The sequence below is a fragment of the Ostrinia nubilalis genome, chromosome 10, assembly GCF_963855985.1.
Source record: "Ostrinia nubilalis chromosome 10, ilOstNubi1.1, whole genome shotgun sequence".
Lineage (NCBI taxonomy): Eukaryota > Metazoa > Arthropoda > Insecta > Lepidoptera > Crambidae > Ostrinia > Ostrinia nubilalis.
In genome coordinates, this window is record NC_087097.1 from 7,324,862 (window position 1) to 7,351,769 (window position 26,908).

A 26,908-nucleotide genomic window follows, 5' to 3' on the forward strand; every position below is an offset into this window, starting at 1 on the left:
TTAGTAAGGATTCCAAAATGGTATAACACTTTGTAAAATCTTGCTGTAACTGTCGACAATTTTTGTTTATTGGAAATAATCCCGTTTTTAACTTTATCTACCTTGGTTAAAAATATTATTCTAATGTGCCCAAAATTAAGTTTCTGGCTTAAGTGAGGTGGAGAAGCCATTTTAAAAGGTATGAGCGGGACGGAGAGGGCCATCTTACCAAGCAGGGATGTTATGGATATCCGTAACCGTAACCGAAACTATCGGATATCCGAAATAAAAAAATGTCCATAACCGTAACCGAAACTGATTCAAAAGTTACGGATAGTTTCGGATAAAGGCCAAACTGCAAAACTCTATGAAATTTGCAGTATACACGCCGCAGCTGCAATGCCGCGCTGCCGATTTCATAGTTTTGCAGTTTGCGGTTGCAGTTTGCGGTCTGCGGCCCGTCTTGGAATTGTACCTTAAATCTTAATATTTGTTACCAACTTGTCTGGCATTCGCTGGCACCATCTAATATGCCAGCCTGTTTTACCTTTATCATACATAGGTGTCGTCTTAGTTGGTACATAAAGTAGCTATGTGGGTCACGCTCACGCAGCATCTTGCTATTTGTATTATACCTACATTTTTGAAATTCTAATAATTCCGTAACCGAAATTATCCGTGACTTTCGGATAATCTGAAATGATTTCATATCCGTGATCGTAACCGAAACCGGTATAATATTATTCTAATATCCGTAACCGTATCCATAACCGAAACTTCATATCCTTATTATCCCTGTTACCAAGTACAAGTGCAGGCAGGGCAGGTAGTAAAGGCGCGCGCGCACGGGTGACTTTTGTCACAGTATGTCAACTACTAATTACTGTCATGGTGACAAAAGTTTCTGTGACTGATTGTACGGTAGTCAGTCACAGAAACTTGAATTTTGGTTTCATTAGAATAATAATTTTTAACCAAGGTAGATAAAGTTAAAAATGGGATTATTTCCAAAAAAACAAAAATTGTCGACAATTACAGCAAGAATTTACCAAGTGTTATACCATTTTGGAATTCTTACTAAATGCGCCAAATTATGACGTCACTTGCCATACTCGCGTAGTACAATTTTTTTTCAGTACATTCAGTTTAAACTAGGCAAAATTTTTATTTTGAAAATTTTTTTGGGAATAATGTATTTTTTTCGTCCAAGCTGGAGCAGCTGGTTTTGTAATTTTGATAACAATTTAGAGAAGCATTATTCAGGGTTACATAACAAAAAAAAAATTTGGAAAAAGTGAAGATTTGTGGCAACACGAGCAAAAGGACCGTCACCTGGAGTAGAATTTTTTGATTTTTTTTAAATGCCTATTATTTTTAAAATATGCCACATAGATTTTTTTTTATATTTTTCTGATAACCAGCACAACTTGCCTCAACACCCGGTTCCGGCTTGACGTTACATTACGGGACACCCTGTATAGGTCGCTTCTCGGAGGCGATTCCTAGGAGGCTGGTATTCAGCATGTTATTCTTGTTTTGTCTGTTGAAAACCTTAACTGCAGCCAACACCTGATCACGCGCACGAGTGCTCGAGAGTTTAACAATAATGTTTCTAGGGCGTTCCGACTCGGAATTTATCTTGGCAACACGGTGGTAGGACACGATGTCTGCGTTGGGTAGCTCACATGATGTGATTTTCAGGAGCTGTTGAAAGGTCGTAAGCAGATTTTCATTTTTGAATTCCGGTACACACTGTATCTCAATATTGCATTCTCTTGATTGCTGCTCAATTTGTGACAATTTAGCGTTTATGCTCGATACCTGGGATTGCAATGTCATATTATCCTTAAGCAACCTTGAAATCGTGGTCACATTATCACTATTGAGTTTGGATTGAGTGTCGTGATGATCCGATAAAAACTGTATAGATTCAATTGCTCCATCCAGGTCAGCCCGCATGGATGAAAACCTGGCTCCGAGATCCAGTACCTCCTTCTGTAGGCTTGACAAGATAGCATTCGACTTGTCAAGGTTGGCCTGCTGACTCTCGAACTGTTTGTTCATATCACATCTCAGACTTCTTATCTCCGCCAAAATAGCATGCTGAGTTGCGTCATAATTCACTTGAGGAGACTGCTCCGGGGTAGAAATATTTTTCTTGTTGTTCCTTGTTTGAATACCAGTGGTGTTAGGCTTTAGCATGCCGCCCATATGACCAGGGCGCACAGGTGAGCTATCGTCGTTATTGCGTCTCGTAACGTTGCTGCAGGAAGGGCACTTCAATTTGGCTAGTTGTTTTGGGTCGATTTCAGAAACGCTGCCTTTATTAATACTCAGACACGCTAGGCAGAAAAATGAGGTGCAAGTGTTGCATTTTAAATGTTCGTTGTCGAGTAAACGACTATCACATCCAGCGCAATTCATGGTAGGTAATTTGTGCAAATCCAAACACACAAAAGTCTGCAAGAACGTCTTATTTGTTCGCTGAGTGAGTGCGATCGTCAACAAGCAAGCTTAAGCTCGCGGGAAAAAGGTCCTAAGCGCCGTGAGATCGACGTCGCTTACGCGTAGCAGCCAAACACTTCACTGTATAAAGTTAACGACGGTAACTTTCGGTATGATCGATATTGTTAATTGATTAAAAACCTTCAGGATATTGTTATTCACCTCTGTTAACACACATTTTGGACACAATATGCACTGGTTCACACTTTACAGTTAAAATCTTTAAGTAAACGTAAGATTTAACAGCTCAAAACTTAATTGTTTGTGTAAGCAAAATAATAAACGTTCCGTACCGCACGGTGGCAGGCGATTGATTGAAATGTTGTTAACTATTTTTCGATGTACATCATAATATTATTAACCTTTTCAGCGCCACTGTCTTCTATATTTTAGAAGACAAACATTTTCGTGCTCTCCACGCTACGTCTTCTATAAAGAAAACAATATCTTGATCTTATCTCAACATTTCTTTAATAAAAATATTTTATTTTGTGCATATTTTTAACAATCTCGAGGATCGTGTTCAACGTTCAGCATAAAAGCAATACAGACACTTAAAGAGCTAAGTATACAGGGTGTTAGGTAAATGGGTATATGAGCCGACACTAGCCCATGTTAACATGGTCATATAAATGGTATGGTGAAGCCAGAAAATGTATATCTTCATTTTAGTTATTTTATTTTTCATACAAAGCGGATTTTATAAAATTTATTTTGTATGAAATATAAAAAAATTAAAATGATGATATCAAATTCCTGACTTCATCATACCATTTATATGCCCAATATGGGCTAGTGTCGGCTCATATACCCATTTACCTAACACCCTGTAGATGACCCACGCTGAACGTGGCTGAACTGTCCCACCAAACCTACCCAGTCGCGCAGCATGTTGAGGATGAAGGCCAGCACCGACCCCGAGCCGGGCAGCGGGACGGAGTATAGCGTGTGCTCGCTCGACACCGGCACCGCGATTGGCTCTTGCCATTCGACCCTAGAAGGTAGTGCAATAGGCAAATAAGATTTCTCTTCTTCTTCTTTTGAGGTACCTAACTCCCATTCTTATCACAGGCATTATTTTTAATTTAGCTGAAGGGATAAACGAGGAATTATCCTTTTTTATGAAATAAAAAAAATGTTACTTTACATTCAAAGATTTTATTTGACACTTGTAACAATAAAGGCATAATACAAACAATACTGTAACTTAAAATCTATAATTAGTTTAATATTATTTACAACCGAAACAAAACTAGATTCTAAAGTAGCTGAACTAAAGTAAAAATATCACTGTTGATTTCTCTTATGACATACGCTTACGAAATTAGGAGATTTATAGTACTTCACATTTTTGTGACTATAGGAAGTTTATTAAAATAAAAAAAAACTGTTAGTAAGTTGTTGAATTAAAAAAAAATGTAAGTACACAGTACCCACAAGCACGAGGTGCATAATTTAATCCTAAAAATTACCTAAGTTTTGAGCACCAATACGTCGGGTCCTTGAAATAATCGCCATTAATTACTTCGATAATACATAACACAAGAAAAGTAAGTACTTGACGACTACATTAACAAAAACGTACTTTTTTATGGGGACAAGACAGCCCATTTAAAGAAGTACTGAATTTATGAGGACGTTAAACTATTGTTTATCTATGTTTTGACCCCTTAAGTTAAACTAAACCGTTTCATTTGAAACATTCGTCACAAATTGAACTCAAACTTCTTCCGTGTCGCATTTCAATGCAACTTTCACCTCTCATGTCAAATGGACCCTTTATCCAGAGATTTTCTAATACGTTTTATGTGATTAAAATCCGTCCATGCTGCCTATTCGGCGGCGGTCGGTTTGCGGGCTGAGGTATCCATCGGGGTCCCTCACAGCGCCTATGACGGCCGCGAAGCCAGCCGTGGAGCCCAGCTCTGTGGTAGCGTGACCTCGCGCGCGGAGGGCCGATATTATTGACTGCAAAGAATTAAAACGAAAATACTATTATCTCATAACTTCACTTCGAACTCCTATGTTCTTCTGAGGGCTTAGTGTGAGTTTACATCAAACGTTGTCAATAGAGAGCGCGTTTAAAAAATCTATGAAGATTTTAATTCTTGAAAGTATCTGCTAGGGGCGCTACAATCCGTCATACATTTAATGTAATTTTTCTAAGCAGTCAAAAGTGAAGACGTTTGATGTAAACTCACATTAAGCCCGCTGATTAATTTCGTTGCGAGTCCAATGATGACAGTTTAACTTTCTCCCGATCCCGGGACAAACTTGCTTGACCTTCACTGGTTGGGTTTCAAGCTGTAGATCCTGGCTACACAGGAGTTGCAGCGGTGGGAATAGTCCCGAAATTATCTCATAAGAAATACGGTGAATTTTTCCATAAAGAATGACTCAACAGATACTTAATTTAAATTGATGATCATAAAAACGATCATCATGACATGATGGGACATTGTCCCTATAATTATGTAGAAAATGCCATCACGACAACAATCCATGTCAAGCTATTGTGAAAGATAAAAGTGGCTGCCCATGGTCAGAATCGTGACGTGATTGTACGACACACACGGCATAATAAATGGCACATTTTGTTTGATATTGGTGAGTTGCTCTGTATTTAGGCAGGCACACCTGCTTCAAGAATTACTCATAGTTTATCATTTTCCTTGAGTTATGGTGTGAATTTTCCACACCTACTTGTTTGGATCATAATAGCTTAAGAATTTAAATACAAACCGCATCGAAATCAGCTTCGTATTCCACTTCCATAGGAATCAACTGGTGGTGAACTCGTGGACGCATTACGGCATGTTTGAAGGATCCGCCTTCGTTGATCACATGTCTCACTATCTGTAATAATAAAAGTCAAATGAGAGTTGAAAGGTGTGGCAAATGATGTAATCGATCAACATGGATAACATTGGGGGAGGCATAGGCAAGCAGTGGACGTCCTATGGCTGAAATGATGAGAGGACCTATAGTTAATATTCTTGACTTACCAGCGACACTTGAGTAGTTATTTTAGTTCCACCGGCGGCGCCAACAACCAACGCCAACGTGCGGTTGTTCTTGAGAACGATACTGGGCGTCATGGAGCTGAGCGGCTGTAGGCCAGGAGCCAGGAGGTTGGCGGGCGACGGCGGCAGACCGTACGCTGACTCGCGATTGGGGATAGCGAAGTCATCCATCTCATTGTTCAGCATGATGCCGAGGGAGCGGGACCGCCGTTGAGAACCCCAACTGAAATAGTTTATAAGTATTATTGTAGTAGATAGTCGTAGAATGATTTTCGTAAGGTCTTTTGTGTAGCAACTGTTTCCGCAAAAAAAAAAAAAATGTTTGCATAGTAAAGGTCGCGCCGCACTTAAATGGCGCTGCGCGTTACGGCATACTTAAAGCGCCACATATTTTTTTACATTTTGTTTTATGCGTGTCGCATTAGGGAGGCGTTGTAGCGTATGTATGACGCTCCGTAGTAAAGTGAAGTGCAGTGTATATTCAAATGTGGCTTGATTTTATTTAACCCATCAAACCCTAAGCGGTTGTATCAAGCCTCAGTAACAATGAGGGTTTTCGCGATTGAAAAATCCGCCAGATGGCATTACGTAGACGCGAGGTCCAAATGCTGCATGATTGGTTATTTTTGACATGACATTGACAGATATGTCAAAATCCACCAATCACGCGGCAGTCAGACTAGACAGCGGGACGTGGATGTACCACGTCCCGCCATCTGGCGGATTTTTCAATCGCGAAAACCCTCATTGATTTCTATTATGTCTCGATTCGCCGGTACTTGTAGTTCGCCGCCAGTACACGTTTCGATATCAGTAGGGCGTCTAATTTCACAGCACGCCAAGATTTCTAGGGCGTTTATACTCGTACTTACATGTAGTTGATAGTGCTGGTAGCGGACACGACGCTGCCGTCGGGCGCGACGACGACGATGTGCGCTGTGCCGTGGTCGTCGGCGCCCTCGAACGACGCGCCGTAGTGCTGCCAGTCGGGGAACGTGCGCGCATCGTCCACTAGGTCGCGGTAGCTGCGCGCCCACGCCGGGTCTGATAGGTTGCGCTCCAACTGGAAGAAATAAATATTTTACTTTGGCACCGGCTAATAAAACTAACATAATATGCTGTCAACACCATAAGCCCCGCTAATTCTTTTCACATCCGTATTTTGAATTAAAATAATGTAATCTCAGTTCGTTAGTTTCAGCCAAATGACGTCCACAGCTGGACATAAGTATGTACACGATTTCAAAACTTAAATAATTTACGAAAATATTTTTTTATTTTCTTCAACATTTTTGTCTTGAGTGAGAGACTCATCCATCACCAATGAGGGTTTTCGCGTCAAAATCCACCAATCACGCAGCAGTCAGATCCCACATCCACGTCCCGCCATCTAGCGGATCTTTCATTCGCGAAAACCCTCATTGCAGGAAAATTTAGAGACCCCATTTTCGAACGTTGTAGATATCATTAGGGCAGTAACTACTTATTCATTTCTTACTCGTAAATAAATACAGTCTGAAGGAGAGTGTGATAATAAAGCAAGGGACTCACCTGCGTGATCCTCTTGCCCAATTCAGAGCGTGAAGCGTCGCCGAGGCCGGTTCGCTTTGCGTACGCGTACTTGAAGGTTTCGATGATGCGGTGCCAGTATAGGGCGGAGCCCTCGGGCGCGGCGGTGCCGGCGCCCACCCAGTCGCGCAGCATGTTGAGGATGAAGGCCAGCACCGACCCCGAGCCGGGCAGCGGGACGGAGTATAGCGTGTGCTCGCTCGACACCGGCACCGCGATTGGCTCTTGCCATTCGACCCTAGAAGGAATAATATGCAAATAAGATTTTTTTCCGAACCGTTCCGGACCGGTTCCGAAGGGCGTACCGGAAAAAGTAGCGTGGAACGTCCACCCACAAGGTGGACCGACGACATCGTAAAGGTAGCAGGAAGGCGCTGGACGCAGGCCGCTACAGAAGAGGCCTATGTTCAGCAGTGGACGTCCTATGGCTGAGATGATGATGATGAAGAATTTTTTATTCCCCGCAAAATTAGGATGTGTTGCTGTTTTTTTTTTCAGAAGTGTGGCAAAGGAATCTAACAGCACCGAATCAAAGTTACCGGTTGATGACTAAGTATTACGAATACCAACGCTTGCTGGGACTCTTAACTGAATGCTACTAAAATACCACTGAATACACCATTCGAAACGTACCTACTTTCATAAAGTACATACTTAGTTGGTGAGCTCACTTGAAAAGGTCGTCTTCCGTGATGATACCACCGAAGGCGCGGATGTCTTGCACGAGCCGCGCCGTCAGCGAGCCATTGTGTATCGCCTCCGGGCCCTCCTCGGCGATGGGTCGAGGGTGGCAATACCACTGAATACCTACTCCTATAGAGTAAAGTAGTTGGCGAGCTCACTTGAAGTTCCTGAGGTCGTCTTCCGTGATGATACCACCGAAGGCGCGGATGTCTTGCACGAGCCGCGCCGTCAGCGAGCCATTGTGTATCGCCTCCGGACCCTCCTCGGCGATGGGTGGAGGGTGGCTACCACTGAATACCTACTCCCATAGAGTAAAGTAGTTGGCGAGCTCACTTGAAATTCCTGAGGTCGTCTTCCGTGATGATAGCACCGAAGGCGCGGATGTCTTGCACGAGCCGCGCCGTCAGCGAGCCATCGTGTATCGCCTCCGGGCCCTCCTCGGCGATGGGTCGAGTGTGGCAATACCACTGAATACCTACTCCCATAGAGTAAAGTAGTTGGCGAGCTCACTTGAAGTTCCTGAGGTCGTCTTCCGTGATGATACCTACCACCGAAGGCGCGGATGTCTTGCACGAGCCGCGCCGTCAGCGAGCCATTGTGTATCGCCTCCGGGCCCTCCTCGGCGATGGGTCGAGGGTGGCAATACCACTGAATACCTAGTCCCATAGAGTAAGTAGTTGGCGAGCTCACTTGAAATTCCTGAGGTCGTCTTCCGTGACGATACCACCGAAGGCGCGGATGTCTTGCACGAGCCGCGCTGTCAGCGAGCCATTGTGTATCGCCTCCGGGCCCTCCTCGGCGATGGGTCGAGGGTGGCAATACCACTGAATACCTACTCCCATAGAGTAAAGTAGTTGGCGAGCTCACTTGAAGTTCCTGAGGTCGTCTTCCGTGACGATACCACCGAAGGCGCGGATGTCTTGCACGAGCCGCGCCGTCAGCGAGCCATTGTGTATCGCCTCCGGGCCCTCCTCGGCGATGGTTCGAGGGTGGCAATACCATTGAATACCTACTCCCATAGAGTAAAGTAGTTGGCGAGCTCACTTGAAGTTCCTGAGGTCGTCTTCCGTGATGATACCACCGAAGGCGCGGATGTCTTGCACGAGCCGCGCCGTCAGCGAGCCATTGTGTATCGCCTCCGGGCCCTCCTCGGCGATGGGTCGAGTGTGGCAATACCACTGAATACCTACTGCCATAGAGTAGGTAAAGTAGTTGGCGAGCTCACTTGAAATTCCTGAGGTCGTCTTCCGTGACGATACCACCGAAGGCGCGGATGTCTTGCACGAGCCGCGCCGTCAGCGAGCCATTGTGTATCGCCTCCGGGCCCTCCTCGGCGATGGTGTCGAGCGTAGCTGCCAGCGTCAGCTGCGGGACCAAATCGCCTTCGTTCCACACCTCGCCCGTCGCCGGATTCACGTAAACCTCGCTGGAATAATTCAAATTCTTTGGTAAACAAAGGTTCTTACTAGACTTAGGGCGCCTTCAAATTAGACGCGCGAGGAAGCGCTGCTGTGGCAGCATTGTGGCGAGCTTGCTACGCCACTCATAGTTTTCATACAATTTTAGATGCGCAGTTGCAGCGCCACCACCTAAGTGACAGTACGGAAAAGACGCCCTGGAAAGGGCCTAAGTATGGAATAAAAGCTTTGACTTTAGTAAACGTACAACAACACGGCAAACCGATTCCTTTCCGATGCATCGCGATAAAACACCTTAGACAAATATAAATCCAGCTTTATGATGCTGATACTACTTAATCAGACATTTATTATGAGGTGCATATTTTCCATTAGTTTTCAGACGAACTACCTAACTCTTATCAAAAGATAACATATATAAAATAATTATCCTGCCCTTCATAAGTACCTAATTATTTTTCTTACTTAAATACTAAAGTACCTTACTTATATACCTACTCGTAGCGAACTGTACCTACTAGGTAGATAATATTTTATGCTAGATAGTCATTAGCTACTTAATATTGCTTAAGTATGCCGTACAAGTTTGACTACGTTTAATTATGAATGCCCTCAGTAGCATTTTAGGCATGTCATGGCTTATGTTATAATATTGTATTATCTAAATTATAGTTAAATATAGGTACTTATTGTAGCAATTACAAAGCAATTTAAAGGCTTATATTATCAGTGCTATCACGATTATCAACTGACAAAACATTTTATAATTTTTCATCAAAATTTTAATTTATTTTACTAAGTATGACTATGCAAAATAAGGTATAGTAGAGCAGTCGACGTCACCACCGCGAAGTACCTACTACCTACTACCGAAGTTAGTGGAATTTTATTGTACCTAGATTGTGTTTGGCCTTGGGAATGCAAATGGTGCCGTCGCAGACATTAGATACGGTAAATCACCTTCACTTGCAATGGCTATGTAAATACCAATGCAGTAAAGCCAGATTACGTTCAGATATAATTTTATAGAGCAAATGTGCACAATGCACATCGTTAGTTTAGTGCGTCTAGTACGATAGTAGTGCGAAATGGAACTACGGCTACGGCTTCGTTATAAGCTTGCAATGTGAGATTTGAGTAGGTACCTATGTTTCATCCCAAATTATGATCATGATCCTTACCAGCGAGTATATAAACGATACGACTAACAAAAAAAAATTGATAAAAGCAATTGTTGTTTATCCTCCGACGATCTCGGAAATGCTTACATGGTATGAGATTGGAAAGGACATTGTCAGAAACGGCCTTAGATTCCTGGGCACAGCAGTAAAGTATCAAAATTAATCTCTTACTTTTTGAATACATAAATATTAATTAGATTGTAATGGACACTTGAGGATTAGAAAATGAAATAATAAAAGTCTTTTATATGTATTCCATAATACTATGACGACATCCGGACATTTTAGGGCGTGGCCTGCTCCATATCCTATGAAGTTCCATAATTTGTGTCGATAAAATCTATGTAAAATCGGCACAAGGCAATGCCGTACTTCATTGTTAGGAATGCACGTAATAGTGATGTTGACTGCGGTCATCATAGACAATAAGATACCGATCTTGTAAATAAAATAAATCGTCCAAATTGCTACAGTATGACTAGATTTTAATTAAAAGTTAAAAATATATTGCACGATACTACAAGAAGCTATCTAATGTGTCCAACTGGTCTAAAAGGTCATGAATAAAATAAAAAGAATTGTGATCATAATACTGATATTGACAATGACAACAATATGGGATCATCTTTAATATATCTGTAACAGTTTCTCAAAATCCGATGAAAAATCCAATGCCGCTTAAAGTGAGAGAAATGTCTAAAGTTCTAATAGAATTGAAAGTTTTATTCGCTCAAAATGCTTATAACAATAATTGGTAATACATTTCAAATATTAAGTACCTTTATAATGTATCGATAGAACCAAAATGATGTCCTCTCAGCTTGGAAAGGGAAAACCCAGGATTGGGGGAGCGCTCCAGGCAATTTTCAAAACATTTCATAGGTGGTAGTAAATAATATTTATTTTATTATTAAAATTGAATATTTTGATATTGATAAAATTGAATATACCTTTCGATTCAAATACCGAATATTTTTCAATCGATAAAAATTATCGAGAATTGTTAATAATATTCAATTAAAAGTTGTTTAATCCCTAGTCATGCATAGACTAAGACGGTAACCATGGAGATAGTTAGTTTGGTAAGTCACGTGTTAAATGTCAAGAGTGGAAAGTAAACATAGGATTCATGTTATTTATTTACGTGCAAAATGTAAGTAAGTAAATCATAAAAGTGGAACGCCGAGCTATTTCCAAAACCCGTCCAATATTATAATACAATTTGGCTGCGACAACTACAATACAGAACATCTCCCAAATCGATGTGCATACAATATTATAATACAATACTAGTAAGTAAGAGGTTATGATAACAATATTGCTATCAATAAGTTTATAGAATTGGTCCGCCAGGAATTATTGTTCTTACATAAAGATTTGTGTCATTTAGAACCTAGAAAGTATTTTTTCGGCACTGTTGATCTAACGGCGAACAATGTATGGAGAACGAACATTGTCCTTTCTCTCTCAAACTCTCTTTCCTCTCATGAACTATTGTCATGTAAGTAATTCTGATTTTACTTAGAACACTCGCATAGACATTAATGTAAGGATGAAATGTAGATATGCGACAGTGCGATCCTCTGTCATCCCGCCGATAACAGCCTGAGGGAAAACGTGGAGGTTTTAGTGAGCATTAGGCTGATTCATATTAGCCAAAGAATTCCACATTAACCTGCTGTAGTGCCTACGGTAGTTGGTAGCTATTCCTCCGTGTAAAAAAAGATTCATAACAAGCAATAATAGGTACCTATAGTTGCTGTCGTTGATTCTCTTTCCAACAAAAATATCATCTATGTATACAGGGTGGAAACGATAAGCGATCTTAAGCTGAAGCTGGAAACATTGCATTTTCGGATAACTCCTGTTTATTCTGTAACCTACCTGTATTATTGATAGGTACCGTTTGATAGAGCACGTGAAGCACTTTCAAGATTAGGTAGTAACCAGATTTTCGATATCTTTTAGTTTAAAAATAATCAAGTGAGATAACCTTATCGTTTCATCTGTGTAGAGAATCAAAACAAACAAACCTCATGGACGGCTCGGCCTTGATTCTGTCGCTGTAGGAGTGCAGCACGCGGCCCATGTAGGAGTTGACGCGGTGGCCGCGCCGGCACAGGTCGGCGGTAGGCCGCACCAGCTCCGCCCACGGCAGGCGTCCGTACGCCCGATACAGCTCCCCGTAGCCCCGAAGCTCGCCCGGTACGGCGATGGCTAACCCGCCTATAATAATAATAAATAATATAATAAAAACTTTATTTGTAGCCAATTACAATTGTGCATAGACAAAATGAAACGTTAATGACTGCAGTAGTCAAAGACTGTGTCGCAGTCATTAGCGCCTTCCTCTAATACAGACGCTATAAATAAACAATTTAGGTTACTAATAAATAACTTAATACTTATTTAGCTTTAACTGAATACCTACATGAATTGAGTATGAGATGAACTTACAATAACAAAAGAAAAAGAAATATAGGAATGATTAAGGGTAAATACAAGCACATCTAGAGTTTGGTTCCCGAGCTCAGCACCCGCTCGGAAGGAAGCAATACACCTTAGCTTCCTTATTGTGGTATCCTCAAAATCAAACGGCCTCCTCTACCCGTCTGGCGAGCGTGGGGAGTGTAGGCGAAATCCTCCATTTTTCTCTGGTACCTATTAGGGGTCGTGCTCCTGCAGTGGAGACTAAATGACCTGATGATGAGGATGACAAGTACATCTCGATACTTTTCTTCGAGACCAAGTACTTTTAGTATCAATACTTTACGAAAGGGTGTATTACAAAGCTCGCCTACGGAACGCCCGGTATAGCTCCCCGTAGCCCCGAAGCTCGCCCGGTACGGCGATGGCTAACCCGCCTATGGAAATTATTAAGAGTAAATACAAGCACATCTAGAGTTTGGTTCCCGAGCTCAGCACCCGCTCGGAAGGAAGCAATACACCTTAGCTTCCTTATTGTGGTATCCTCAAAATCCCACGGCCTCCTCTACCCGGCTGGCCAGCATGGGGAGTGTAGGCCAAATCCTCCATTTTCCACTGGTATTAGAGAGGGGTCGTGCTCCTGCAGTGGAGACTAGATGACCTGATGATGAGGATGACAAGTACATCTCGATACTTTTCTTCGATACCAAGTACTTTTAGTATCGATACTTTGCAAAAGGGTGTATTACAAAGCTCGCCTACGGAACGCCCGGTACAGCTCTCCGTAGCCCCGGAGCTCGCCCGGCACGGCGATGGCTAACCCGCCTATAGGAATGATTAAGGGTAAATACAAGCACATCTGGACCTTGGTCCCCGAACACAGCACTCGCATGGAAGGAAGCTTTACACCTTAGCTTTCTTATATTGTGGTATCCTCAAAATCTCACGGATTTATTCCGTGGTCAGGCCTCTCCAACCCGTCTGGCCAGCGTGGGGAGTGTAGGCAAAATCCTCCATTTGCCTTTAGTGTTAGAGAGGGTCCCGGTCGTGCTTTTGTAGTGCAGACTAAATGACCTGATGATGATGATGACAAGCACATCTCGATACTTTTCTCCGATACCAAGTATTTTTAGTATCGATACTTTACCTGCCTACGGGTACGAAATGTTACTAAAACAAGTAGGTACATACTCGATAATCTCCGATATCTTAGTATCGACACTTTGAAGTCAAGTATAGGGTAGGTATCGGTCAACAAGTCATATCAGTGCATGGACGTAAAGTAAATTAGTTCCGCGTGCGTGCCGCCTATGTTTATTTGTTATTAGTCGGTGTGATAAAAAGAGTATTAATTTTTTGAACGATTGAAAGGCCTGCGAAAGCTGTTGCAAGTCACTGATTTTAGAAATCACCTAACAAGCAATTATTTGAAAAAAAAGTATGTATATTTTTGAAAGGCTCTACAAAAACAGACTTTAGTTTTGTACAAGTATCGACACTTGACGACCGATACTGTATCGATACCTCAGTGGTCTCAGTCGTTCCACCCTTACCTACGGTAGACGATGCGTTCGCGAACTGATCCTCGTGGGTGGCCGCCGGCGCGCGCTCGCGAGCGTTCACGACGCGCACCCGGCCCGTCGGCGCGTCGTACACCGTCGCGAGGAACCCGCCGCCGAGCCCCATACATTGTGCGCACGCGACGCCCTCGCAGAACAATGTCGCTATTGCCGCGTCTACCGCGGAACCATCCTTTTCCAGGATTTGGCTGAAAAATTAAAAGAAATAAAATCAATCTTAAAGGTAGCACTAGCAGGAAGGAACTGGATGCAGGCTGCTACCAAAAGCTCAATCTGGAAATCATTGGGGGAGGCCTATGTTCAGGAGTGGACGTCCTGTGGCTGAATTATGATTGATGCCGATAAAAATCAATCAATAAAAATAAGAAAATAAAATTGCGATTATAGAGGTCACAGGCTATAATAGTGTCTTTGATGCAGGTGGTACCTAGAGGCTGACCTCGTATGCAGACTTTCTTACGGTCGTCTATAAATATGAGGTCATAAATACGCCTGCGCAGACGAAGGACTTATTAGAGGACTCTACTTTTTGTACGAGGTAATTTATTCCCATGTGTGCGATTCGATAGTTTATAAGAAGGGATCAAAGGACTAATGGACAAAAAAGATTTTTGTGTAAAACTGTAAATAAATTGCAACGACAACCTAGTACTGAAGTACTTATGTTATACCACACGGTCCACACGTGAGGACAGTCAGTTGATAAGTAGCACCTAATCAACGTTGCACATCATTATGTCTACGTTGATAATGGTCAAAATAATAAACATTTTTTTATCTAAAATGGGTTTCATTTCGCAATCGGCAGAAAGTAGGTAGGTACCTACCTTACCAAATTATGCAGCAGCAAGATATTAGATAACAAGTAACAACACAGATAACATAAATCAAAATATTGATGATATGCAAATGATGCAGTTAGGTAGCGGAGTGTTGTTGAGGTGACCCAGAAGATATCATGAATTATTTTGGACAATATTTTTTGAGCATTAAGATAATGATCGTATTCAAGGGTACTTAAACGTTATCGCTTTTCAAAACAATTTCTGATGAATGCGGTAATTTAGGTTTTAAGTTCCAAGTTCTAAAGCAACAGGACTTTTAGCTGTCCTTTTAGTCCTAAAAGGCTATATTGCTCTTAACCTTGCGAGTTTTACTTATCGTCCGCAGACTTAAAACAAAACCTTCTCATTTGGAATACACGTAACACAGTCAGGATATTTAAGAATTTGGCATAACTGGCCTTAAGATGCCGATTTGGCAGATTAAGAAAGAAAGAAATCCCACCGCAACAAATCCCAGCATTCTTAGAACATAGACCGCTGCTAATTTGTTAACTGATTTAACAGTGGTTATTGTGTTCTTGTTTTGATTGTATTGAGTATTTTGTCCGGCTTTAAAATGCTGAGATTCGTAAAGACAGGTTTTGTAAGGTTAATAAGACACGCATGCCCAACAAAGGATTTAGCCGGCGCGACGCCGCGGCGTATGTTTAATGCCCAAAATATTTTCCCAGGTAAAAAAGTGTTGTTACCATGGCACGCCTCAAGTTATGTTAACAACATTGTTTTTTCGGCAGTTGGACCTACGATAGCCAGTTCCTCTGTACTCGAGGATTCCGGGTGAACGGTGAAGCACGCTTCCTTTGGCCTGAGCATCACTCTCTGTCAGGTGAGGAGATACAGACCAAAAAGCTCCGTAGTGAGTAAAAAGAACTTCGGACAATGTGCGACGGAATTACCTACACGATCTAATTTTACCCTTTTCCATCACCGCGGAACCAGACGCAGGTTAGCGTACCATTCCGTACATTGTCGACATTCCACCAGCTCACACTAAGCGTTTCGATAACTCTTTTATAATGCGAACAGCTAGCGACTGCAGGAATTTGCTGTTGTCTTTCCCGAACGCTATAATCCGGGCCTTTGCAAGGCGAGGTGAATAGCTGATGCGATTGCGGTCAAATACCTGCCTTGTTCTGCTTAAAAAAGAAGAAGTAAAGAATTCCTGACCGTCCAATAGAAGCGCACTCGTATCCATTGGCGGCGACGGTGGCGCGCGGGTAGCGCGGGTGGTTGTCGCTGGCCCACGGCTGTAGCTCCAGCAAGCCACCAGCGCGCTTAGTGGATTAACTAAAGTATAATACTGCACTGACCGTCCAATAGAAGCGCACTCGTATCCATTTGCGGCGACGGTGGCGCGCGGGTAGCGCGGGTGGTCGTCGCTGGCCCACGGCTGCAGCACCAGCACAGCCACCAGCGCACCCACGATCAGCGCCGATAACACGCTGCCCACCAAATAAAGACGCGACTTGCAAATCCTGCGGGAAAAAACATCATTTTAAAGTCCATATTATACTTCCATTATTATCTATACTTACCTACTCCATAGACTATAATATTAGAAGCGTGTAAGTAATTCAGATTTACTAGAGATAGGGCCTCTTTTATGATCTCCGAGTAAAGTTCAGAGTAGTTATTTCCTAATTAACACTATTTGGCAAGTAAAAGTAAGAAGTATTTTAGCGTCAAAGTCTTGTCTTGTCAGTGTTATTGGTTTCGTTGCTATTCGTGACTTTAAGCAACGGGTAGCCTGCTTGCCACTTTACTCAGAGTTGGTCAACGAGGTCCTTAGAATTACAGATAGAGAACCTGTCTGATCCTTTCCCGCTTCAATCACTAAACAGATTTGATTCGAGTTTGGGACCCAGGAAAAAAAAAACATTTTTTTTCCATGCGCTCGTTGATGTCTTTTTGTGTCAGGCCGAAAATACACGCGGGAATTTATGCAGTTACCTAACACTTTTATAACCTGTTTTGGTTTTTATCCCAAGCCCCGCCTGTCCGTGGCGTAATTCGTTGCCACAAGCCTTAATACTTTAAACGGAATTCGGTTCGTAAGAGGAAAAATAATAAACTAAGTAGTTTAAACTCTTAGGCAATTAATAGGGAATACCCCTAATTACTTACGTGACATGGCGATAAAGAAGGATGACTATATTGTGGTAACACACCACAAATGCTATGATAAGTAAATAATACGTAACATCGTTAATCGCTTTTTGAGCCGAACGCAAGTTAGGTAATTTGGCGACACATTCCAAAACCGAATGACTACGTTGAACGATCTTGTAACTATAGGGGTATTCCCATCTTCCCCGACAGCAGGCTTCCCCGAATACCTACAATAAAGTAACTTCGACTTACTTATAAATTTTCCTACGAAATATTCAAACATAATTTGTTGCGGTTTCTCATATAAAATAAAATAAGCAGCTAATTCGTGCTGTAGAGTCTTTAACAGAGTTATTTACAACAATGATTATCCTCTATCCAGCACAAGAGGTTGGTTTAGTTATAGCTCTACAGTCTACATCTTTGCAGTGAGTCTAGCAGAGCACCCATTCAAAAAACTTAGTTAAAATATTTGCTTGATAATAAGTATGATCTCATAGTCAAATACATATTTTTTTTCGAGGTCTATACCAGTCGGACAACACAGATTTTTTGTGGGGCATCTTCCAGCGTTCCTAACCGTGAGAGAGCTATAAGTTTTGGCAACATTACTTTGAAGTAAAACTATACCAGGAAAAAATGAAATTTTAGGTGTGGCTGGTGTTGGTTGCATGCCACGAAGATTCTTAGTTTACTTCAGAAAAAAGTAATTCTTATAGTAGAACTAGCGGCCGCCCGCGACTTCGTACGCGTGGATCCCGTTTTACCCCCTTAGGGGTTGAATTTTGCAAAGTCCCGTCTAAGTGAGCACTTACGTTCTAAGAGGAACCCCCATGCAAAATTTGACTCCTAGCACTTGTAGTTTCTGAGATTTCGTGATGAGTGAGTCAGTCAGTCAGTCAGTGACCTTTCGCTTTTATAGTTAAAGAAGATAGATGTTTTAAACCTGACTGAAGAAAATAGGAAAGAAGATTAAAACATGTTACATTCAAGTTAAAAGAAACTTACGAATGTTGATGTGAGCGAAGTCGCGTCGGCTAGCTATTTATCAGTAAAAACATTATTTTTTGAGACATTGATACGACTTAATTTAATTTTTTGCACATGAAAAACACAATTTTGATTTTGAAAAGTTAAATGTCAGAACCGCCATATTGATTATTAATTAAAAACTTTCAAAAAGGTTTTTACGTTTCTAAGAAAAAAGTTTATAATTAAAACGGTACTTTAATTACTTACTCAAAATATAATATACTCGAGCCTTTTATTTAGGTAATAAAGTACTTGTGAAGTCTTAATTGTTTTTCAGACAGATGTAGGTACTTTATTATACCCAATTAAATAACTACCTAAAGAGATATAGTGCCTATCTGAAGACTGACTTGATTGCTTTAAAATAATTCGTGTGTATTTTGACTATACTGACCCAGGAGGGTGTTCATTAATTTCTAAAGCAATTGAGTTAGAATATTCTATTGTATAAAATGCTTTAGTTACGGGCAGATCATATAGGTACTCGTATTAGGTATCAACCAGTTTGGCCTATATGTCCAGATAAAGTTCGCGAGCCGTCACACAGGTCTCTTACGAGTTACTATTTATGATGAAAGATAGCTTTCACAAGCGTGTCTGGTTGACTGGCTTTAGAGATGTATTTTTATAAGGATGACCACTTTACAACTGCTGTCTGCTATTCAAGTTTTTACTCATAAAGCTCCCTTTAGGCTCTGTTAATTATATTAAGAACCACTCTATAATTTGACACCATTTTTGGCTTTTTCGGGCTTCGGTGCAAAGAAGTAGTCAAGCGATCGTCTATCAATTCCTGAAAGTTTGTCAAATTCAACTGTTTTATTAAGCCTAGATCAAATAACAGCCCGCAGAACTGAATGAGAAATGCCTATAGGTCGCATCAATAATATGTGCCTTCATAAGTACATGCAGATAGTGTAGATATTAATTCATAGATTTTAAATGTCTGTACTGGTTTTACTAAATCTTAACTGTAATAATATCGATTGGCATAGTACTTAGGTAGATTTATGTATAACAGTAGGTAGTATCGATCTATGTATTCTAGATAGGCTATCCGATGTAGGTACAAAATAAGTAAGAATAATATAAATATTATTATGCACATCATATACCTACATGACCTACAACTACATACAGTAATTGGAAGCAATTAGACTTATCAACTTCATAAAGATACACACGATAAAAAATCAGCTTAAAATTTACACAGTAAGTTGTGTGTCACAAGCATTATAAAACTGAAAAATATTGCAGGGAGAGTGACCATACGTATAGAAAAAGTTTCACCGTTTAAAATTGTATGAATGAACCACAATCATGAATGGATTGTGCGTTAACTGTGTTATAACAATAGATATCTCCTCTATTCTGTGCTATTTGGTGCAAGGCCATTGAGTGGACCAACTCACATGTGACGCGGCAATCCGCGGCATGCGTTCATTTATCTGTCTTGAATATGACTTATTTTATTTGCTTCCATTACATATTATTATGTACAAGTAATTCCTATTTGCTTACGGCATTAATAAATCATCGAACAAACATTAATAAATCATTCGAAGAGTCATACATTCAATTGTTTAGTTGATTCCGTTTTATGAAATTAGATGCGGACATTTTGAGTAATAGCACAGAATAATAATAAGTAGGCTACGTACAGAAGTTTTACTTCGCGAAGGTATTTAAAAAAATGTATGCTCAATGTCATTAACAATATGGTGTAATTTAGCTTGTCTCAAGAGTCAAGCACCATTTTGTTGACAAACGTCAGTGATCGGCACTGCGCCGAAGCTATAGGGCTGACTTCGGTGAAATGATGTGACGTGAGGTGCCAAACTGCGGAAAATGGCGGAGGAAATATATTATGATTTAGCATGAATTATCATGAATAATATTAACTACTTATTTACCTCTTAGTGTCTTGAGGCAACTTAAAAAAGTACATTCTGTGTTTTTATTATTATTTAGGCAGTTAAATACTGCACAGTATTTAGTACACCATTTTCTTTATTTTCTTCCATCATACACAAGAATACGCGTGCGTCATCAGTCAATGTTCGCTCGTATGTGAGGCCTTGTCGAATAGTATCTTGTAGGTGGGCCATCGTGCGTGTTTTGTTTTCGATGTAAACTCGCGGAGATGAACAGGCCTGGTAATAGAGTCATTAAAATTAATTGAATTACAGCGATTGATTTCAAACTTAAAACAATAACCTACCTAAATTTTTCAGGTGCTCAACCCTCTTAGACAATAATTTATGAGTAGGTATAACCTAAGTCTGACCGGATAACTTGTACCTACTCGTACGTTAATCAATAATCCCTGATTCTGACATTAACTAAAACTTAGTTTCCGACAGTCGATTCTTTATCGTTGTAACCTAACTATACATATTATCTGTAATTTATGAAAGAAAAAAAGAATTCTAGCATATAGTAATTATTAACTATATGGCATTAGTTCTGTAGAGTCATGAGATATAGTATAGCTAGCTATAGGTCAGAAATTAACAAAATTAAAATAAATGCCTATTTTCTATAAAATTACGGCACGGCCAGTCAAGAAAGTGAAATGCACAAAATAAAAAAAATATAAACTCAACTAGTTTAAGTGCTCAACACCAAATATCAATACATATTCATTAGTTACATAGTACATAACTCCCTAACTGCATATTACTATTACCTTCCTATTACGTAGGTGGGAGAAGTTAAACTGCCAATGTCAATGAATACATAATTATGTGTACAGTATACATAATCATTACGTAAGAAGAACATGATACGATGCGTCTGAGATTCGATTAGACTGAGAGAAATGATAAAAATAGTTGGAAACAACGTAACAAAACCTGTTTTAGAATAGCTATTTATTAGGATTACTAAGTTTCTAAATATAACTTTAGAGTTTAGATTGAAAGAGTTGAACTGGAAGTAGAAGTTTTAAACCATTTTTATAAGAGAAAAATAAGATAGCGGATTCTTTGAGAACCTTTAAGATAATTTAAAGTAAGTACGTAATTAACTTACAAAACTTTAATAATTGCACAAATTCGCGCATACCTAGAACCTGTTAGGACTTTTGTGTAGGTACATTGTGTAGAGGTGGGTACTGTATTGTGAATTAGTCAAATGAAGATTTTCCTAATTTTTGGTTAATCAATCCATTTACACACTAGTTCGTTAAAACTAGAAGCGAATAGGTAAGTATTTAAAACAATGTAAACATAAGAATGTCATGCAATTACTTTCGTTGGTAGAATCAGATAAGGTACATCATTAAAATATTTAAGATTCATACTTATTTAACTGATAATGTAAATTGTAGAGATAAACCTTGACGAATGACGATAACAGTAATACTTAATAGGTACCTACTGCAAATAGTAAGTAGTGTAAGTATAGTAAGTCAGTGAAAACTAACAAGAGGTACCTATTACTTTCACTTAAAAAAAAGATGCATGCCATGCCATGGTCATTCATAGAACATAGAAGACTTATGTAAGATATCCTATAAGTATGCAAATTGCTTATTGCGAGACTCATACTCAAAGTTTTGTCAAACGCGTAAACGGTGTGTTTTGATTTTGAATTTTTTTTTTCAGTCGAAAGGAGAACTTCTTTAAAATCGCTTAAAAAACCTCGCACTACGACTGTGCGTTGATAAGAAGAAAAACATTATAGTTTGCGAATTACCTACGAGCTACGACGCAATATATTTTGACGCAAGTAAATGTTGTAAAAATACATAAATGTTGTGATTTAATGATAAAAAAATCAAAAACAAAATTAAAAACATGAACTTGTATGTATTCCGGGGTCAAACAGTTGCCCATGTGATAGTGAACGAGTGTTTTATCTCTGAAATTATAATCGTGTCAGTGGGACGTTAATAATAGTTCCAGAGGTCATCCCTAAGATTATAATTGCTAGTAGAAGGTATTTTTAAGCAACATAGATTAGACGTTTGTAGAAATCCGTACTTATGTAAAAAGTAGGCAACTAAGTACCTACTTAACTGATAACACTTAGTTGGTCTCGTTATGAAAGTATCAAGTCAAATTAAAGTTAAATATTAGGTCTTTGGCTGTTTGGCTGTAAAAAAATCAATCCAAAAATACAGAAATTAATTCCTCATAAAGTCAAAGTCAAAACTTTATTTGTTTAGACTAATAAATAGTTCTTACAAATCGTCATTTTGCTCTTAAGGAGCCTCTACATGTCTCATAATCTTTTTACCCTACCAGCGCTTCGAGACCAACATTTGGCAAGTGCTGAGAAGAAGCGCCGCAACAAACTCAGTCACCACCGTCTGCCGGTTAATATAAATAAATAGAAAAAGCAGTAGTAGGTACATTTGATTCAGGAGCAGTTCACTGAATTTACCACGCATTCTTGTAGGTATGGTGTATCTTATAAGAATGGGTATACAAAATTGCGTGGTATATTAAACAAGGTAGTAACGTGCTAATATCTAGACTTACAGACTAAGATACTTAAATACTAGTAGAAATGACTCGCATTAATAAGTTTGAATAACTTGGATTGACCAGTCCCGAAAGCAGCGCCTGTTCAAAGACATGAGTGAACCAGCCATCGCTTCACTCGACCATATTAGAGGGAATGTAACGGTACATAATTTAGGTACTTGCCTGTACCACCTGTACTGAAACCTAAGTAATTAGAAATAAGTAATTCCGGTTATCATAGAATGTTGCACATGTTAAGGAATAGGTAAATCCCAATTTAATGATGATAACAATTGGTTGTGTCCCTAGCTGAACAATTATAAATAGTTTTTTAATTAATTATAATATTTTTGAAGATAAAAGGACAGAAAAAGAGATAAAAGCTCACTTGCATTTTAATTAAATAAATAAATCAGAATCTCAATGTGCACGACTGCCTCTTACTTGACCGGTTTTTCGTTATTAAACAAATTCAACGTGCATGAGTGGTGCATGTTTCAACTGCATGCTAGTATTTGAGGTACCTACTTATTCATAATCTATATAGTATTTTTCACGTTACTATTTTATAATTTAGAGCAAAGTTTGAGGAGAATCGTTTATTGATTAAAATGTCGTATGCCTATGGTCCCTACCTATACCAGGTTTAAAAGTAACATATTGTAAAAAATATTAGATACCTACAAACAGCCGATAAGTGAACGTCTACAGTTAGTGACGAAAACTTTGTTCACGTAGGTATTTTCAGTTGTTGATTACCTAAACTAACATTAACATCAAACAGGGTTTAAAAATATTATCTGGCTCTACTTTGTAAATAGAGTAATACCTCAATGTAGGTACACTATCTACATATTGACTGGTAGATGTAGATAGAAGAAAATGGTTACTATTTGTTTTACTTGTAGATAGGTAAGTATTTTCAACTTCTAAAGAACTAGCTGTGCCCGCGACTACGCGTAGATAATATTTTTAACCAAGGTAGATCAAGTTAAAAACGGGATTATTTCCAAAAAAACAAAAATTGTCGACAATTACAGCAAGAATTTACCAAGTGTTATACCATTTTGGAATCCTTACTAAATGCGCCAAATTATGCGGGTGAAAATACGTTTTTCCCGTTTTCGCATCATTTTCATTGGTGCTCTGCTCCTGTCGTAGCGTGATGGTATGTATGTATAGTATAGCCTTCCTCGATAAAAGGGCTGTCCAACATCAAATTTAAATCGGACCAGTAGTTCCTGAGAACAACCCAACAAACTATTTAGCTTTTTTATAGATAGTAGATACTTATGAGTAAATTTGCAACAAATTGAACACCTTCAGGTATTTCCTTTCAATGATAAAGTATGTTTATTTATTTGTTAATTTTGGGAAAACCGGTGTTACGAGTAAAACAGCTACACTTCGTATTGCTCACTTTTTATTTACAGGACTAGCCTGTTTGACAGTCTTCACTTAATACTTTAACATTATTAGTCGATAGGTATCCGCATTTTCATTTAATCTAACGGGTTTTAACAACCCAATATCAGACTTTAATGCGCTAGGCGTTTATATTGACATAGCTTGATGGGATAGCTTCCTATACTCTTTGGATAGCTCTCTCTGCAATGCGGACGCGGGAGATATGAATAAGTTTTTATTTGTTTATTGGACATTTGCACAAACTAAGTAGCATGTTGAATTGTTCCACTTATATGGCTAACGAACAAGATGTTGTGAAAAGAAGTCGGTCAGGCTAACGCTATAACAATGACAAGTAGGTACCTCCGCCTACAGTGTTTTTTAAAGGGTAGTATTTAAACGAGTGACTGTAAATTTATGTTGTAAGTGTCAAAAATAATTAATGTGGGCTAAAGAATTACTAAGTGAGCGACTGAGTGCGAGTGACGAAAAATCAAAAGAACAGCAACTTACAAAAAAATATTGAGTTCCTTAAAATACAAAATGAGAAGCTTCATAATATTTGAGCGACCTAATATTTCATTGAGTGTCAACGTTAGGTCCTGCATTTTTTTCAATATTTGGCAAATGCTTTTTTTATACTGAGCGGTATTTTTAACTTTAATGAAGTGTTTCGAATGCAAAAACTACTTTGAAAAATACTATTATGAGCAGCGTATTATGAGCCCACATTTAAATAAAAAATGATCTTATGAAATAAATATTTGACGGAACACTATTCTAGTAGCGAAAAAAATAAATCATTAAAATTTAAGGGTAGGTAATCAAATGAAACAATGTATTACGAAAAATGAAATAAATTTGTATTTTCTTAAATCGAATCAACAAAAAAAAAAACAAAATAAAATAAGTCGCTTCTGTCAACCCAAAAAAAAGTAATCTTATTAATAAGGTTCATTGATTGGTACCTATGAGGATTGAGGAGCTCTACTTACTCATCGTCACTGTAAGATAAGTGCTGGCTTGGACTTAGCGGGCCGACCTCGTTTTCTTTTTTGTCCAATAGGTATCAGTTTTGCTCTTGGTTTGCTTCCAGTGGCGGTGTTGTTAGTTTGAGCCGAATTGCTAGACTCAAAACGTGTTTGCATACATATTTTGTTAAAAATTCGGGACAGTCGCCCCGCCCCCATTCGAATTCGCGCGATGTAACAATCTGTAGTTTTCATTAATAAAGCGTATCAAAATAAAAAACATGAGACCTCAAATATAATATCAGTAACCAATAATCATTAATAAAGCAGCTCACAAAACTTTGCTTAGAATTAACTTTTTTGTAGTTCGTTCAATAAAACCTCAATTAGAAAAATCTAATGTATCTTCATATTAAAGTTGCCCTCTCTGTATTTCTAGTCGCTCACTTAGTAATTTAGTCGTCCGGATAGTATTTTTATGTCTGAAATGTAATAATCAAAACCCACATTTTGTAAGCTCGTTCTGGATTTTATTATTGATCAATATTCGTCGTTAGTTTGGTAAATTTTTCGCTTACTCAAATTCATACCGCTCAAGGTATTAAAACAGTATGCCATCATCAGTCGCAACGTTATTTTTTAGTCGCTCGTTTTATAATTCCCCTTTTTTAAATTGATACCTGAGTGAATCAGATGTGGTATAAAGTCTGTGAAATAAGTGACTGAAAGAGCAATATTTGAATAGAACTTCAAGTATTTTTGCACTCAAAATTAAATTCTTTAAGAATGCCGCGGTGGAAAAAACACCTGTATAATTTATCTAATTTGTTGTTATTATTAAACATAAAAATAGCATAAATAGTTTTAAGTTAGTTTTCGGACACAGGCACAGTTTTCTTCGAAAATATATTATTAAAAGTGAGAAACAGCGTCACAGTAGGTATCCTTAAATAAGTGTGGGATGGTTAATAAAAACATCCTGTTTATACATTTTTTGGAATGTAATGTTATTTATTTTTTTAAATGTAGGTATAGTATTTGGGTTGCAAATTAAAAACTCGAGGTTGTTAACTTCTAGTTACCTATTGATAGTTAATAAAAACATCTTGTATAATCATTTTTAGGAATGCACTGTTTTTTTTTAATGTAGGTATTTGGTCGCAAATTAAAAACTCGAGCTTGTTAACTTCTAGTAATTAGTACTGATGATAAATCATAAATATATCCTAATGTTTGAAAATACGACAACTTACAGAAATGTATCGCCGTTGGTGCACGTTCACAATAATGTTAAAAAAAGTTTTATACCTCAGCCGATGCATCATGAGAAGAACACAACACATATTTTTTTTAAATTAATTTGTTTAACTTTCTTCGAGAATCGTGACATTGCTTGAGACTTTTCGTTTACAATTTACACGTTAAATAGTGGGTAATATTTTACACAACATCGTAAATGTTTTGTTTCTCACCTCATCGTTGTGGTAACACGTCAGTTAACGAGCAAGGAGGAACACGGACTGGCGCGCACGCGCAGCGTAAACTAAAGGTCGTATTGCTATGTTGTTAAAGGAGCCGACCAACGAAATGAGCTACTGACTAGGTTTTATTACGGCTTACAACAATATAACTGACAAATCATTTGATTATGTATTTATATCGGGCAATTCATCGCGGCGAGATAAGATGTATCAATGGATTTTGAC

General features: G+C 39.1%; 1 protein-coding gene across 1 annotated transcript; it reads right to left on the minus strand.

Annotated features, from left to right (window-relative positions):
- Positions 1-3,626: 3,626 nt before the first annotated feature.
- On the minus strand, positions 3,627-26,837 carry LOC135075785 (glutathione hydrolase 1 proenzyme-like). The gene is made up of 10 exons (XM_063970268.1): positions 26,675-26,837; positions 16,522-16,686; positions 14,340-14,554; positions 12,393-12,585; positions 8,986-9,186; positions 7,059-7,314; positions 6,380-6,570; positions 5,490-5,730; positions 5,227-5,340; positions 3,627-4,452 (listed from the first exon to the last, which is right to left on the minus strand). The coding sequence occupies exons 1-10, from the start codon at positions 26,677-26,679 to the stop codon at positions 4,297-4,299; spliced, it is 1,737 nt and encodes a 578-aa protein (XP_063826338.1). The 5' UTR covers positions 26,680-26,837; the 3' UTR covers positions 3,627-4,296.
- Between the last annotated feature and the right edge of the window lie 71 nt (positions 26,838-26,908).